Source organism: Lissotriton helveticus, chromosome 11, assembly GCF_964261635.1.
Source record: "Lissotriton helveticus chromosome 11, aLisHel1.1, whole genome shotgun sequence".
Classification (NCBI taxonomy): Eukaryota; Metazoa; Chordata; class Amphibia; order Caudata; family Salamandridae; genus Lissotriton; species Lissotriton helveticus.
This window is the reverse complement of record NC_136072.1, coordinates 160,677,317-160,695,070: the sequence shown is the minus strand read 5'-3', so window position 1 is coordinate 160,695,070 and position 17,754 is coordinate 160,677,317. Positions and strand designations below refer to the sequence as shown.

The 17,754-nt window shown below is 49.4% G+C and overlaps 1 protein-coding gene across 3 annotated transcripts in view; it reads left to right on the top strand.

Annotated features, from left to right (window-relative positions):
* PHC3 (polyhomeotic homolog 3) overlaps positions 1-17,754 on the top strand; it is a 627,291-nt gene that overhangs the window by 320,172 nt on the left and 289,365 nt on the right. For all 3 annotated transcript variants that reach the window (XM_078666127.1, XM_078666126.1, XM_078666128.1), the window contains one exon: positions 2,311-2,561. In XM_078666127.1, coding sequence (XP_078522253.1) covers positions 2,311-2,561 — 251 coding nt within the window. The remainder of the gene's footprint in view (positions 1-2,310; positions 2,562-17,754) is intronic.

The following is a 17,754-nucleotide window of genomic DNA, read 5'->3' as shown; positions in this document are numbered from 1 at the left end:
CCCCCCCTCCTCCCTTGTAACCTATTGACCGGCCTGCACCAACTGTGGCATGCTGTAAGAAATCCTCCTCTACTTTACTTTCTCTAAGTTTGCTGCAGATTGTTGAAGAAGACTACAAAGGAACTAAGGGTACAGAAAACGTAGTTGCTGTATTATGATGATAACAAACTAAAATTGTAGTCCTATATGAAGCGGTTATAGCTATCTAGAAGTCATTGATGAAGTGTAAACCTTAACTTGTGTGCTAAATCCTCCTCTTTTAGGTTGTCTGTAACTATCGCCCAAGAAAAGTTATTTGTCCTAAAATGTTATACCTATGTTCTTTATTTCAGTATATTTGTGAATGCCAAATTTTGTGCTTGCCTGAATGGATGAAAGGCTGGGTGGCTAGAAAGGAGGATGGCTAAATAGCTGAATGGATGAAAGCCCTCGACCCCTGCCCTCCTAAAATCTTTTCCCCAATAATTGACATCATTAGTAAAGTCATAACAGGTGTCTGTAATGGAATGTTTATATCAGGGGTCTTTCCAGACAGGTTAAAGAACACTTTACTGAAGCCTCTTCTTAAAAAACCTGGTCAGGAAAAATCCACGCTGAAGAATTACAGACCCATAGCTAGCTTACCATTTGTGGCTAAAGTAGCTGAGAAGGCCATGAATAAACAACTGTCGGAATATATTGAGCAGAACATTTTGCTCGACGATTCTCAATTTGGGTTTCGTAAAATGCATGGGACCGAGACAGCATTGATTAAGGCCGCCGATGATATTAGGACCATCAGGGACCAAGGAGGCACAGCGGTGCTGGTCCTACTGGATTTGTCTGCAGGCTTCGACACGGTCAATCACTCCATCTTGATTGACCGTGTCGGAGAATTGGGTATACATTCAAGGGCCAAGGCCCTGTTAGCCTCTTTTCTTGCAGGCAGAACGCAGGAGGTAACAATAGGATCTTTTAAATCTGCTGATCTTGCCCTACCATGTGGTGTTCCTCAAGGCTCATCCCTAAGTCCGACACTTTTTAATATCTATGTGTCGGACTTAGCTAGGGTTATTAAAAACTACCGGATGAGCCTTACCACATATGCCGACGACACCCAGTTGGTACTCGCCATTAAGAACGATGGAGAAGAGGTGGCGGCACAGTTCCAGGAAGGAATGTTGGCAATTAAGGAGTGGATGGCTGGAAACTGCTTAAGACTTAACTCAGAGAAGACTGAGGTAATGATCTTTGGAAAGTTATCCCCATCGTGGTCTTCTGTCTGGTGGCCCCCCTTACTTGGAGCTCTGCCAACTCCTGTTCATAAAGTCAGGAATTTAGGAGTAATTTTTGATGAAAAGCTTAATTTTTCTAACCATGCTAATCAGATAGCATCCTCCGCATTTCACAAACTTAGACTCCTGAAAAAAATTCTGCCATTTCTTCCAGACAGCGCGAAGAAAACGGTGGTTAGCTCCTTGGTGCTTTCATCTTTGGATTATTGCAATGGACTATTTGTGAATGCTCAAGCTCGGGTGGTGGCCAAATTGCAACTAATCCAAAATGCAGCAGCAAGGTTACTGTCTGGCACCCCCAAATATAAACCCATTAAGCAGGTAATCAGGAGCTACCACTGGCTAACTGTAAGAAACCGGATCAGATTTAAAACCTTATGCCTGACTTTTAAGGCATTACATGGTCTTGGCCCGGTGTTTCTTAAACAGAAACTTACACTATATCACCCTAACAGATCACTTAGATCGGAACATCTTCTCCAGCTGACGGTCCCACGAACTAGGACCGTCTCTTGGGGTGATAGATGCTTCACAAACACAGCTGCTAGACTGTGGAACACGCTCCCGATCGCGATAAGGTCTACCCCCTCACTGTTTCAGTTTAGAAAATTACTGAAAACCTGGTTGTTCGACCAATAACCTTTCCGATAACTGCACTTTTTTGAATCTTGATAATGCTCCCACCGGGACAATGAGTTGAGTCATAGCGCCAAGACACCCACGGGTAAAAGTTGCGCTTTAAAAATTGTAAAAATAAATAAATAAATAAATAAATAAAGGCCAGGTGGCTAGAAAGGAGAATGGATGAACAGCTGAATGGATGAAAGACCGGGTGGCTAGAAAGGAGGATGGATGCATGGCTGCATGGATGAAAGGCTGGGTGGCTAGAAAGGAGGATGGATGACTAGCTGAATGGATGAAAGGCTTGGTGACTAGAAAGGAGGATGGATGAATGACTGGTGGGTGGTTCGTTTTCAAACGTTTTATCAACATCTTAAAAATGCCTTTTGACGACTCTTTTATTTCTGCTTTCCAGAACAGGAACGTTTCAAAGAAGCATCATCAGTCAGTGCCTCAGTCATCAAGTCGCCATTAGACTCCTCCTATGCTTTTCTGCCACCCCCTCCGCTTTTGCTTCCGGCTGGTACAACAAAGAGTGCGTGCCCTTTAATATCTAACAGTACCCCGAGCATCGAGAAGAGGCCCCCCCGTGCCATCGTGAAACCGCAGATCCTCACCCATGTCATTGAAGGCTTTGTTATTCAAGAGGGCTTGGAGCCCTTTCCAGTAAGTATACATGTCCCTTTCGCAGTCCTTGAAAGGCATTGTAAAGTAAACAAACCAGTCTAAATAGCCATGAATCTCTTTCCCAGGTGGGACTGCTGTGGCAATAAACAAGTAGTATGATTACAAGGTTAGTTTGTATTTATTCGGCACAGGTACAATCACGTTTTAAGCTTTGTCAGTATATGACTTGCTATTGTGCTTGTGATTCATAAGTAACAGTTGTAAATAGACTGAACGTTTGTTTGAAAGCGTGAGAGCAAAGGCTGAGAAGAAAACGTTCTCCAGCCCAGTGGAGAAGGACACACCGGAGGCCTGACAGGTCCCCTCGTTATGTAGCAGTGAGCCAGCTACCTAAAATAGGATGAGCAGGATTTAATGTTTGTCTAAACCGACCCTACCGCACTTTGGGTACCCTGAGGTCCTGGGTCTCCCATTATCTCTTACCACGCACCTCAGAGTATTTCGCAAACATGGAATTGTAGAATACTCCCACACCTATGGTATTTTGTCAATTGTTGATGTGTGCCACTTAGTGGTACTGCTAGGTATCTCCGTGAAAGACTGCTGTCTGTTGGTGACTGACAAACTTCACTTTGCTTTTTGAAGCATTGAGATGGATCTTAAAATATTTAGCACTACCATAAGACGAGCACAGCAACTTACCGATGACATACAGTGATACTGTGGTTGGCTCCAGTCCTGGGTTTCTTAGAAAGTCTATTTAAGCCTCTTTGCATGATGCGTTAATGTTTATATTTGACTTCAGGGGCAGAGCTATCAATAGAGCAGCAGATGCAGTGTCCCCGAGGACGGAGCAGGAGTGTAAGGGGCCTACTCCCCTGAAATATGGCTGTCTTTCCTTACCCATCCACGGTACCAGTGGTCCATTTTCCTTGCTTGCTTCTGGACCTGGTTGCAGTGTCAGGACATCTTCCTAGTCGTGCAGCACCTGGCGGGATCTCTGACTGCCAGGTATACAAACTTAGTCTGCAGTGCCTTATGGCTCACGAGTTGTGTCTTCACTCGGAGGTGGTCCAAGGCCTCTTCAGAGATTGTGGAGAACCTCGGTTAGATCTTTTCGCCACCGCTAAGAACGTGCAATGTCAGCACTTCTGCATGCTGCAGTTTCCAATGCGATTCAGAAAAGGGGGTGGTGATGAACAGAGTGTCTGAATTAAGCAGACCACTCTTACCCAGTCCAAAGATCAGGGCTTGATCCATCACCGTTATTTAGCTCACTGCCCCATCCCAGCTCAGAACCTGGCTATATGCAAATTAGTCTGTCCCTGGCCCAGTGCATCATGGGAACAGGGCAGACCAAACTACCAAGCCAATTCTTCACCAGAAAGGAGACAAGCTACCGGGGACCGGTTTCTGGCATTTCAGCCTCGTCGGCCCGGCTTGCTTGAATCCTGATGGAGCAGTGAGCAAGGGACTCATGTCTGAGTATACCCTGCCACACCTATAGTGGCCAAAAACGATTCAGAAAAGGGGGTGGTGATGAACAGAGTGTCTGAATTAAGCAGACCACTCTTACCCAGTCCAAAGATCAGGGCTTGATCCATCACCGTTATTTAGCTCACTGCCCCATCCCAGCGCAGAACCTGGCTATATGCAAATTAGTCTGTCCCTGGCCCAGTGCATCATGGGAACAGGGCAGACCAAACTACCAAGCCAATTCTTCACCAGAAAGGAGACAAGCTACCGGGGACCGGTTTCTGGCATTTCAGCCTCGTCGGCCCGGCTTGCTTGAATCCTGATGGAGCAGTGAGCAAGGGACTCATGTCTGAGTATACCCTGCCACACCTATAGTGGCCAAAAACGATTCAGAAAAGGGGGTGGTGATGAACAGAGTGTCTGAATTAAGCAGACCACTCTTACCCAGTCCAAAGATCAGGGCTTGATCCATCACCGTTATTTAGCTCACTGCCCCATCCCAGCTCAGAACCTGGCTATATGCAAATTAGTCTGTCCCTGGCCCAGTGCATCATGGGAACAGGGCAGACCAAACTACCAAGCCAATTCTTCACCAGAAAGGAGACAAGCTACCGGGGACCGGTTTCTGGCATTTCAGCCTCGTCGGCCCGGCTTGCTTGAATCCTGATGGAGCAGTGAGCAAGGGACTCATGTCTGAGTATACCCTGCCACACCTATAGTGGCCAAAAACGATTCAGAAAAGGGGGTGGTGATGAACAGAGTGTCTGAATTAAGCAGACCACTCTTACCCAGTCCACAGATCATGGGCTTGATCCATCACCGTTATTTAGCTCACTGCCCCATCCCAGCTCAGAACCTGGCTATATGCAAATTAGTCTGTCCCTAGCCCAGTGCATCATGGGAACAGGGCAGACCAAACTACCAAGCCAATTCTTCACCAGAAAGGAGACAAGCTACCGGGGACCGGTTTCTGGCATTTCAGCCTCGTCGGCCCGGCTTGCTTGAATCCTGATGGAGCAGTGAGCAAGGGACTCATGTCTGAGTATACCCTGCCACACCTATAGTGGCCAAAAACGATTCAGAAAAGGGGGTGGTGATGAACAGAGTGTCTGAATTAAGCAGTGGTCTGCTTAATTCAGGCACTCTGTTCATCACCACCCCCTTTTCTGAATCATTTTGTCCACCATAAGCGTGGAAGGGTATACTCAGATGTGAGTCCCTTGCTCATTGCACCATCAGGATTCAAGCAAGCCGGGCCGACGACGCCTGAAATGGCAGAAACCGGTCCCCGGAAGCTTGTTTCCTTCCCAGTATAAGAATTGGCTTGGTAGTTTGGTTTGCCCTGTTCCCATCATGCACTGGGACAGGAACAGACTAATTTGCATATAGCCAAGTTCTGAGCTGGGATGGTGCAGTGAGCTAAAAAACGGTGATGGATCAAGCCCTGATCTTTGGACTGGGTAAGAGTGGTCTGCTTAATTCAGGCACTCTGTTCATCACCACCCCCTTTTCTGAATCATCAGCAGTTTCCAATGCAGCTCATGCTCAAAGACCCATTTCGTCTAGAGTGGAGCTCAAGATTCCTATACGCCTTTCCACCAGTACCACTCCTGCACAGAGTTCTTGAGAAGAAAAGGAACAAGATGGCTTTAATAATTTTAGTGGCTCCAGGTTTGGCATGGAGAGTATGCCATCCTGAACTCCTGAGCATGAGTCTCGATCCTCCGATCAGGTTGCCTCATCAGGAGCTCTCCTGTCACAGCAAAAGTTCATGGTTATACCCCTGAACCTGAGCACTCTTCACCTCCTTTAATGGAGATTGGAAGGCAATAGCTGAGAGTTCTTGATGTGCCTCCTGATGTATGTGACGTCATCTTGGCATCTAGGTGTCCCTCCACCAAGACTGTATACTCCTGCTGATGGGACAATTGTGGCTTGGGGTGCTGCCAAATACATTGATCCTCTGTCTACCCCCTTATCTGAAGTTCTTTTGTTTGAATTGTCTCTTGACCGGCAAGACCTTGCGTCGGGCTCAGTTAAAAGGTACGTTTTGGCTATCTCAGCATTCTTGTGGTTGCCAGACTAATCCTCCCTATTCAAGTCACCCATTGTAACACAGTTTCTGAAAGTTTTGCAACACGTTTCATCCCACACCTTTCATTATGCTCCGAAGGGACCTTAATTTAGTTCTTACGTTTCTGTGTGATAATGGTTTGAGCCCATGCATAGCGGCCCTCGTCAACTGCTCACCATCAAACCAGCCTTTGTCATGGCTATTACATCTGCAAGCACTCTGTCAACCCTGCATATACTACCTTCTTACTGGACAAACTTGTCCTTAGGACATGCGCCTCTTTCCCACCCAAGGTTATGGCACCTTTTCACTTTGGACAGAGCATCACGCTGACGACTTTCTTTGGTCCACCTCAACTTTCCAAAGAAGAGTAGAGACCACACCGTCTAGATTAAAAAAGAGTGTTCTTATTCTACATTGATCGTACTATAATATCCGGGTTGATGCTCAATTCTTTGTGAGCTTTGCTGGAGCGGTGAAAGGCAAGGCAAAGCAATGCAAAAGAGTAGCATCTCCAGGTGAATTGTCGTCTGCATTAATATCTGCTATAAACTGGCCACAAAACAACACCCTGGGGTTTGAAGACTTATTCCACCTGAGACAAGGCTCCAGCCACTGCCTTAGCTCCAGTTGTCCCAGTACTGGACAGCTGTCAGGCAGCTAAGTAGGCATAGCTGCATAAATTCACAAATCACTGTTGTCTTGACATTTTGGCGTGATGGGCATGTCTCCCGTTCGGTCCTCCAGAACTTTTTTAGTATAGACTGTCTGCAGATCTACCTCTGGGAGGACAAAGCTTTGGTATCTATTCTAAGGAATCTGTGGCTTGAATGTGAATGTAAATGTAAATGTAAATGTATTTGAGCTTGTAAAGCGCACTGCTACCCGTCCGTAGGTCTCCTGGCGCTGTATAATTCTGGGGAACCCGTCCTGGCTTTCCCTGTGGATGGTCCCTGCTGGGAGTCCCCAAGGTGGAGCCAGGCATCCCCGGAGTTGATGGGGCTGTTGTGGAGATTAGGCACGCTAATGCCCAGAGTTGCCGAGTGGAACCCCTGATTAGAGTAAGCACCGAAGCGAGAATTATCGGGTCCGCTGACCCAAGTCCACGACCCTGCCGCGTCGGGAATTGAACCCTTGTCCCGGGCCGACTTCTGCTCCCGGGTCTGCCGCCTTTAACCAGTGAGCCACTGTAGGAGAGTAGGGTCTGCAATCCTATGATCACCCAGATTTTTGCTTTTTGCTGCACTGGTTTACGACTTTCCCTGGCTGTGGGCCTGCTAATCAGACCCACAGCCTAGCTGTTCTCTCTATCCAAATTGTACTCAGGTACTGAATTGGCACTGGGCCCTCTCCAAGTCCCTGTACCCAGGGCTGAGGTGTACCCAGAAGTCTCCCAGGGGCTGAAGCATGTATTATGCCACCCCTGGGCTGACTAACTAAACTGACACAACTGGCTGCACGACAGCTGGGGCAAGGTGGTGTACTCACCCTTTGCTTTAGATATAGTATACCTATATCTAACCCTAAAATGGACACACAGATCTCCTATCAGTCACCCCTATGGCAGGCCTTAACAATCCTGAAGGCAGAGTGCTTGGAATCGTGTGAGATGGTGCTCTGGCATGAGCTGAGCCTGTCTGCGGCTTTCGGGATCCATCCCTTAGCCGTTTCCATGATATCGCATACCATATACTCTTAAGTGCATTATAATCCTCGCGGTTATATGCCAACTCTGGTATCGCTTTATCAAAACATGTCGAGTAAGGTGTCATACGAATTGGAATACTAACCCCTCGCCAATTCTGGCGACGGGGTTAGCATTCCACCCTTCTAGAGGGACACGACATGTATGTAACCCCTAACCCCGGTTAAAGTCAGACAGAGCCTTAGCATCCACAAAATGGATGCTGCCACCGAGACACAAGTCTGCCCTCCTGCTGCTGGGAGTCCTCCCAGAGCAGGAGATAAGGACAAAGGGTTTCCTGCCAGGGGCGGTGCCAGCACCGTCCCAGACAGGATTTTGTGTATTGTAGGTAGGCAGGGCTTCAGAGGAAGGTGACTGCACGTGGCACCCCGGTGCTCACTGTGCATAGGCTGGCTTGAACCAGTTCCAGGGACACTCCAGACCCTGTGCTGGGGAAAAGCCCGCCAAGGCAGTGGGTGTAACCACCCCCCTCCTGGTCCCCCCTAGGGCAGGACTTAGTCGCGTGCCAGCCCCCTTTTCCCAGATAAAGGTAGGAGCAGGCCCCCTTCCAAATTAGATCATCTTTGAATCCTGAAACTACTTTCTACGAAAGGAACTCAAGACTTCTTCCTAAGATTTCTCCCTTGTGGCTAAGGAGTAGTCACCCTGCATCCGCAGGCACCATCGCAAGAACACTGCGGTCTGCTGCAAGTCCTTCCTCTGGAATCCGACTGCCCAGCTCGACGAGAACCGGCTTCCCTGGCACCTCTGACCTCTACCCACCTCTACAGCCCAGCTGAGAATCGTGGGTGCGACGAGACCTCGAGGGACCGGCCATCTGCAAGACTGCACGACTTCTGCACAGCAAGCCCACCGAGTACTTTCCTGGTGAGTGCTTTGGGGTCCGAGAAGCCCCGACCCTGAGCAGCTCCAGCACCGAAGTGCAGCCTCCCAGCATCTCCACGATCTGCGTGGGGCCCTTCTGCTTTTTGCTGCTCACCGCGTTGTTTGGCTACTAGCCCGCTGGCTTGTGGCCTTCTGAACGACGCCCGACGACATCACTGCTGCTAGTCTGGTTGCTCCAGACTGGCCCTTGCTCCCTTCCCGAAGAGGAGCACCCCGGACCCTCCTGGTCCACTCAAGACGCCATTTTGAGTCCACCGCGTGGGCTTGAATTAGCCAAGGCTTGTTGCCCAATCCTGGGTAACTTCGACGCCGACAGCTTCATCCATCGTGGGACAGCTCGCCTCTCCATCCTGGTCGCCGACAACGCCTCCTGGTCCGTGAGATCTGCAGAGCCAGCGTCGCCCACTCACCTAGTCGAGGTGACTACCATCCGGTGCCCTCCTGGTGCCCACTGACTACTGGCTAGTAGTCACGAACTTGGTCCCCTCTGCTTTCAGGTGTCATCCATCTTCCAGATCCAGGCGTGGATCAACTCGAACTATCTTCACTGGTCGCCTGCCAGCATCTTTCTTCCAGGCTCCTGGTCCGGCAACGAGGATTCCCGACGTCTTTTGAGACCTATGCAGCTGCAGCCCCTGGGCTAGGTAACTTCGGCATTTCGGTGCCCCAGCATAGCCTCACTATCCAAGGGTCAGGATCCACTGTCGTTTTCTTCCTACCAGGTCGGGTTCGCCCGTAAACACTAACTTTAACTTTACTAGCTTCCATAGACTTTGTCCCGCATCCCGCGTGAGAGTGCACACTCTGCACCCGAGTCCCCTAGGCCTCCTAGAAGTAATCTAACGATTCCCTAGTCAAGTCCTAGCGATTCCAAAGTCTATTAGTACTGTACTTACCTGCTAGTAATTTCGCATTCCACTTTCAGAGTATATGGTTTTTCGTGCCCCTCGGGCATTTGTGTATACCGTGCTAACTTAAGTATTTTCGTAAGAGTTTTGTGGTGTGCCTAGCACCCTATCCTCATAAAGAGTACAGGGTTGTTGTGATTCTAATAAATACATTGTTTATTTTCATAACACTTGTGTGGTGTCCTTTCACTGGGTGTTCAAGGGGTAATGTGATGGTAAAACAGCTGGCTTAACACGCCCTCTAGAGTCTTAGCCTTAGACTGCTCGTATCCATGCTACTAGGATAGCTGGTCTATAAGGTTGACTTACAACCAATCATCAATAAGGGTTGTTTGGACTGATATATAGTGATCACTAGAATAGTGAGCACTGCACATCAGGCCAACTTCTCACATTGGTGAGCAGCGGTTGGGATTTGAGCTTGCTGTTGTTTTACCACACATATCCTAAGAATATCTTGTGAAAGATCACATAAGTACTAAAGGTACATATAACTTAGCTTAGAATACTCTGAGTTCTACTGAACCAGCTGTTGTAGCTCCTAGGGCCTAGCACACCCTAAACTACAACTCTAGCAAGTGATCAGTAGGCAAACACATAGTGTAGGTAAGTGCACCACTTACACCTCACTAGAAAAGCATGTCTACCCAGGGAGAATCTACTGAGACTCCCCTGGTCAGTGTTGACCCTCCACAGGTCACTTCAAGATATGCAGCTCTCAGTTTTCAGGAGATGAGACAAGTCTGTACCTCCAGGAAACTGAAGCAGGGGTCTAACCCCACCATTCCCTTTCTGATAGGTCTCTTAGAGACATATGATGCCAGAAAGATTTCTCAGTTACATGAGAATATGCCAGCCTTAGAGGGAACCTCTGGGGATCCAGACCTCCCCAACACTGCTACTGCAGTTGAGGAGGAGGATCAAGAGGAACTCTCTGGGGATGAGGTAGACAAAGGTCTTGAGGTAGTCAGAAGGCTAACCAGGGCCAACTTAGACTTACTTGGGCTAGGATCTGGGGGCCCCCCAGTACTAACCCGAAGTGGGCCTAACCTTGGAGTTAGGAGAGATAGATCTCTTTCTAGGGACTCCAATAGATCTCTGCACTCTAATGCCTCTTCCCAGAGGAGGAGAAACTCTCCACAGAGGAGAGTGACTTCCCCTCAGAGAATAGAGCATGAAGCTAGAATGAGACAGGCTGCTCTGAGGATTGAAAGGGAAGAACTTGCCCTGGCCAAAGAAAAGCTTGCTTTTGCTAGAGAGCAGCAGATGAGTGGGCTAGCTCCCACTGGTGGCAGCAATCTCCCAAGAGATAGAGAGAAGGGTTTAGATACTAAACACCTGACTAAGATAGTGCCCCCCTTTAAGCAAGGGGATGATATCCAGAAATGGATGGCTGCTTTGGAGAGGGCCTGCACTGTGCAGTGCATTCCCCGAAGTCAGTGGGCAGCTATACTGTGGCTCTCCTTTGATGGTAAAGGTAGAGATAAGCTCCTCACTACAAGAGTGGAGGATGCTAATGATTACCAGGTCCTGAAAAATGCACTGATTGATGGGTTTGGTTTAACCACTGAGCAGTACAGGTTGCTGTTCAAAGACACCCAGAAAACTCAGTCTCAGGACTGGTCTGACTTTGTGGATAGTGCCACTAAGGCTTTGGAGGGCTGGTTGCTGGGTAGCAAGGTTACAGATTACACAGGATTGTATAATCTTATGATGAGAGAACAAATTTTAAACAATTGTCAGAACCAGTTGTTGCACCAGCACCTTGTTGACTCAGATCTGACCTCTCCCCAAGAATTGGGAAAGAAGGCAGACAAATGGGTCAGGACAAGGATCAAGCAGAACCAGAACCAGAACCAGGGTGGTCAGAAGAAAGCAGACCAGAAGGGTAATGCAAAGAGTGAACAAAATGACCAGAAGTCTTCACCAGGTCCCCAACAAACCAAAGAGGGTGGGGGTCAGGCTTCCCAGAAGAAGAAGACTCAAGAAGGCCAGTCAAAAAGGTGGTGCCAGTACTGCAAAAGTAAATCTCACTGGTTTAGTGAGTGCACCAAAAGAGGAGGACAAACTCCTGCCACTACAGCCCCTAAGGCAACTGCACCCCCTAGTACAGTCAGTAGTGGTAGTGTACCTCCCAAGGCATTAGTTGGGTTAACCTTGGGAACTGAGGGGTCTGACAACTTAGTTGGCACACTCACTCAGGCTGTCCTTGTCTGTACAGGGGATATGGATATATCCCCTGAGATAAGTCCCAATACTTTGGGCAAATACAGGCAGACGCCTTTGATTAATGGCAAAATGGCTCAGGCCTATAGGGACACTTGTGCCAGTGTCACCATGGTGACACCTAACTTTGTGGACCCTGGACAGATCATGCCAGGTACTGATTTCCTGGTGACCAATGCCAGCAATGTCACTACTAGTCATAGTGTGGCAATTGTGGCTTTCTCCTGGGGTGGAGTGAAGGGACAAAAGAAAGTTGTAGTCAGTTCAGACCTCCCAGTTGATTGTTTGTTGGGCAATGATTTGGAGTCATCACAATGGTCAGAAGTGGAGCAGAGGACTCACATGGAAATGTTAGGCTTGCCAGCACATGTGCTTGCTGTGACTAGGTCACAGGCCAGAAAATGCCCCACTGAACAGGTGCTGGATCCTGAAATTATGGACCAGACACCTTCCAAGAAGAAGAGCAGTAAGGGTAAGGCTTTGCCTTCCCCCTTGCCCCAGGTTGAGGATCAAGTCTCTGAGGAGGCTGATCTGAGAGAACTGAGGGAAACTGAGCCTAAAGAGCTTGAACTTGATCAAGTTGAGTTTCTGGGCTCAGGGGGACCCTCCAGAGCAGACCTGGGGAAGGCACAGTTAGACTGCCCTTCCCTTGAACCCCTCAGACAGCAGGCTGCTGCTGAGGCTGCAGGGAATGCCACAGGTGCCCACAGGGTATACTGGGAAGATGGACTCCTGTACTCTGAGTCAAGAGACCCCAAGCCTGGTGCAACCAGGAGGCTGGTCATCCCCTTGTCTCTGAGAGGTTTTCTTCTCACCTTGGCCCATGAGATTCCCCTTGCAGGTCATTTAGGTCAGACAAAGACTTGGGACAGGCTTGTCTCACACTTTCACTGGCCCCATATGAATGAGAATACCAAGGAGTTTTGTCGCTCCTGTGTCACTTGCCAAGCCAGTGGTAAGTCAGGTGGCACAACAAAGGCCCCCCTCATACCACTACCTGTGGTGGGGGTTACCTTTGAAAGAGTGGGGATTGACATTGTTGGTCCAATGGAACCCCAGACAGCATCAGGGCACAAGTTTATACTGGTGGTAGTGGATCATGCCACCAGGTATCCTGAAGCTATTCCACTTAGGACCACTACAGCACCTGTAGTGGCAAGGGCCCTAGTTGGAGTGTTCTCCAGAGTGGGCTTCCCTAAGGAGGTTGTTTCTGACAGAGGTACAAACTTCATGTCAGGGTATCTGACTGCAATGTGGAAGGAGTGTGGTGTGAACTACAAGTTCACCACACCCTACCACCCACAATGCAATGGGCTTGTTGAGAGATTCAACAGGACCCTCAAAGGGATGATTCATGGGCTACCTGAAACTCTTAGGAGAAGATGGGATGTCCTGATCCCCTGCCTCTTGTTTGCTTACAGAGAGGTCCCACAGAAGGGGGTTGGCTACAGCCCTTTTGAGCTTCTGTATGGGCATCCTGTAAGAGGACCCCTGTGTTTGGTGAAGGAAGGATGGGAGAGACCTCTCAAAAAGCCTGCAACCAACATAGTGGACTATGTACTTGGTCTCCGCTCCAGGATGGCTGAGTATATGGAGAAGGCATCTAAAAACCTGGAGGCCAGCCAAGAACTTCAAAAAGCTTGGCATGACCAAAAGGCTGTTCTGACTGTGTACCAGCCAGGACAGAAGGTGTGGGTGCTGGAGCCAGTGGCCCCAGCAGCTCTGAAAGACAAATGGTCTGGGCCCCACACCATCATTGAGCAAAAGGGAGAGGTTACCTACTTGGTGGACCTTGGAACTCCCAGGAGCCCTCTCAGAGTGCTCCATGTTAACAGGCTCAAGGCATATGTTGACAGGAAGGACATGAGCTTGCTCATGGCCACAGATGAGGGACTGGAGGAAGAGAGTGACCCTCTCCCAGACCTGCTCACTCAGAATCCTGATGATGGATCAGTTGATGGTGTTGTCTTTTGTGGCAGCCTCGCTGAACATCAGCAACAGGATTGCAGGCAAGTCCTGCAATCCTTCAGACATATGTTCTCTCTGACACCCAGCCAAACTGATTGGTGTACCCATGATGTTGACACTGGAGACAGTCTGCCTGTTAAGAGTAAAATCTACAGACAGCCTGATCATGTTAGAGACTGCATCAAAACTGAAGTGCAGAAAATGTTGGAGCTGGGAGTCATTGAGCCCTCAGATAGCCCTTGGGCTAGCCCAGTAGTTCTAGTGCCAAAGCCTCACACCCAGGGTGGTAAGAAAGAGATGAGGTTTTGCGTAGACTACAGAGGCCTCAATGCAGTCACTAAGACTGATGCCCACCCAATACCAAGAGCAGATGAACTTATAGATAAATTGGCTTCTGCCAACTTCTTAAGTACATTTGATTTGACAGCTGGGTATTGGCAAATCAGGTTAGCTGAGGAGGCCAAACCCAAGACAGCATTTTCTACCCCTGGAGAGCATTATCAGTTTGTGGTAATGCCCTTTGGACTGAAAAATGCACCTGCCACCTTCCAAAGGTTGGTGAATCAAGTCCTCACTGGGCTGGATGACTTCTGTGCAGCATATCTAGACGATATTGCGGTCTTTAGCTCCACCTGGGAGGATCACCTGGTCCACCGGAGGAAAGTGTTAGAGGCTCTGCAAAAGGCAGGCCTCACTATCAAAGCCACAAAGTGCCAGATAGGGCAGACACAGGTTGTATACCTGGGCAACCTTGTAGGTGGAGGCCAGGTTCAGCCAGTGGAGAGTAAGATACAGGCCATCAAGGACTGGACTCCTCCAATCACCCAGACTCAGGTTCGAGCTTTCTTGGGCCTGACTGGGTACTATAGGAAGTTTGTCAGAAATTATGGGTCCATAGTGACCCCTCTTAATGACCTGACAAGCAAAAAGATGCCAAAGAAAGTTCAGTGGACAGCAAGCTGTCAGAAAGCATTCAATGACCTAAAGCAGGCCATGTGCACAGCACCTATCCTAAAGAGTCCAGATTACTCCAAGCCATTCATTGTCCAAACAGATGCTTCTGAGTTGGGTGTGGGGGCTGTTCTGTCTCAACTGAATTTTGATGGTAATGATCAGCCTATTGCTTTCATTAGTAGGAGGTTGACACCCAGAGAGAAAAATTGGTCAGCTATTGAGAGGGAGGCCTTTGCTGTGGTCTGGGCCCTGAAGAAGCTGAGGGCCTACTTGTTTGGCACTCACTTCACCATTCAGACAGACCATAAGCCCCTCTTGTGGCTAAATCAGATGAAGGGTGAAAACCCCAAACTGCTTAGGTGGTCCATTTCCCTACAGGGGATGGATTTTACATTGGAGCATAGACCTGGTACTGATCACAGCAATGCTGATGGGCTCTCCAGGTATTTCCACTTAAAGCAAGAAGACTCACCTGGTCAAGGTTAGTTTATTGTCCCAAAGTTTGGGGGGGGGTCATGTAGGAGAGTAGGGTCTGCAATCCTATGATCACCCAGATTTTTGCTTTTTGCTGCACTGGTTTACGACTTTCCCTGGTTGTGGGCCTGCTAATCAGACCCACAGCCTAGCTGTTCTCTCTATCCAAATTGTACTCAGGTACTGAATTGGCACTGGGCCCTCTCCAAGTCCCTGTACACAGGGCTGAGGTGTACCCAGAAGTCTCCCAGGGGCTGAAGCATGTATTATGCCACCCCTGGGCTGACTAACTAAACTGACACAACTGGCTGCACGACAGCTGGGGCAAGGTGGTGTACTCACCCTTTGCTTTAGATATAGTATACCTATATCTAACCCTAAAATAGACACACAGATCTCCTATCAGTCACCCCTATGGCAGGCCTTAACAATCCTGAAGGCAGAGTGCTTGGAATCGTGTGAGATGGTGCTCTGGCATGAGCTGAGCCTGTCTGCGGCTTTCGGGATCCATCCCTTAGCCATTTCCATGATATCGCATACCATATACTCTTAAGTGCATTATAATCCTCGCGGTTATATGCCAACTCTGGTATCGCTTTATCAAAACATGTCGAGTAAGGTGTCATACGAATTGGAATACTAACCCCTCGCCAATTCTGGCGACGGGGTTAGCATTCCACCCTTCTAGAGGGACACGACATGTATGTAACCCCTAACCCCGGTTAAAGTCAGACAGAGCCTTAGCATCCACAAAATGGATGCTGCCACCGAGACACAAGTCTGCCCTCCTGCTGCTGGGAGTCCTCCCAGAGCAGGAGATAAGGACAAAGGGTTTCCTGCCAGGGGCGGTGCCAGCACCGTCCCAGACAGGATTTTGTGTATTGTAGGTAGGCAGGGCTTCAGAGGAAGGTGACTGCACGTGGCACCCCGGTGCTCACTGTGCATAGGCTGGCTTGAACCAGTTCCAGGGACACTCCAGACCCTGTGCTGGGGAAAAGCCCGCCAAGGAAGTGGGTGTAACCACCCCCCTCCTGGTCCCCCCCCTAGGGCAGGACTTAGTCGCGTGCCAGCCCCCTTTTCCCAGATAAAGGTAGGAGCAGGCCCCCTTCCAAATTAGATCATCTTTGAATCCTGAAACTACTTTCTACGAAAGGAACTCAAGACTTCTTCCTAAGATTTCTCCCTTGTGGCTAAGGAGTAGTCACCCTGCATCCGCAGGCACCATCGCAAGAACACTGCGGTCTGCTGCAAGTCCTTCCTCCGGAATCCGACTGCCCAGCTCGACGAGAACCGGCTTCCCTGGCACCTCTGACCTCTACCCACCTCTACAGCCCAGCTGAGAATCGTGGGTGCGACGAGACCTCGAGGGACCGGCCATCTGCAAGACTGCACTACTTCTGCACAGCAAGCCCGCCGAGTAATTTCCTGGTGAGTGCTTTGGGGTCCGAGAAGCCCCGACCCTGAGCAGCTCCAGCACCGAAGTGCAGCCTCCCAGCATCTCCACGATCTGCGTGGGGCCCTTCTGCTTTTTGCTGCTCACCGCGTTGTTTGGCTACTAGCCCGCTGGCTTGTGGCCTTCTGAACGACGCCCGACGACATCACTGCTGCTGGTCTGGTTGCTCCAGACTGGCCCTTGCTCCCTTCCCGAAGAGGAGCACCCCGGACCCTCCTGGTCCACTCAAGACTCCATTTTGAGTCCACCGCGTGGGCTTGAATTAGCCAAGGCTTGTTGCCCAATCCTGGGTAACTTCGACGCCGACAGCTTCATCCATCGTGGGACAGCTCGCCTCTCCATCCTGGTCGCCGACAACGCCTCCTGGTCCGTGAGATCTGCAGAGCCAGCGTCGCCCACTCACCTAGTCGAGGTGACTACCATCCGGTGCCCTCCTGGTGCCCACTGACTACTGGCTAGTAGTCACGAACTTGGTCCCCTCTGCTTTCAGGTGTCATCCATCTTCCAGATCCAGGCGTGGATCAACTCGAACTATCTTCACTGGTCGCCTGCCAGCATCTTTCTTCCAGGCTCCTGGTCCGGCAACGAGGATTCCCGACGTCTTTTGAGACCTATGCAGCTGCAGCCCCTGGGCTAGGTAACTTCGGCATTTCGGTGCCCCAGCATAGCCTCACTATCCAAGGGTCAGGATCCACTGTCGTTTTCTTCCTACCAGGTCGGGTTCGCCCGTAAACACTAACTTTAACTTTACTAGCTTCCATAGACTTTGTCCCGCATCCCGCGTGAGAGTGCACACTCTGCACCCGAGTCCCCTAGGCTTCCTAGAAGTAATCTAACGATTCCCTAGTCAAGTCCTAGCGATTCCAAAGTCTATTAGTACTGTACTTACCTGCTAGTAATTTCGCATTCCACTTTCAGAGTATATGGTTTTTCGTGCCCCTCGGGCATTTGTGTATACCGTGCTAACTTAAGTATTTTCGTAAGAGTTTTGTTGTGTGCCTAGCACCCTATCCTCATAAAGAGTACAGGGTTGTTGTGATTCTAATAAATACATTGTTTATTTTCATAACACTTGTGTGGTGTCCTTTCACTGGGTGTTCAAGGGGTAA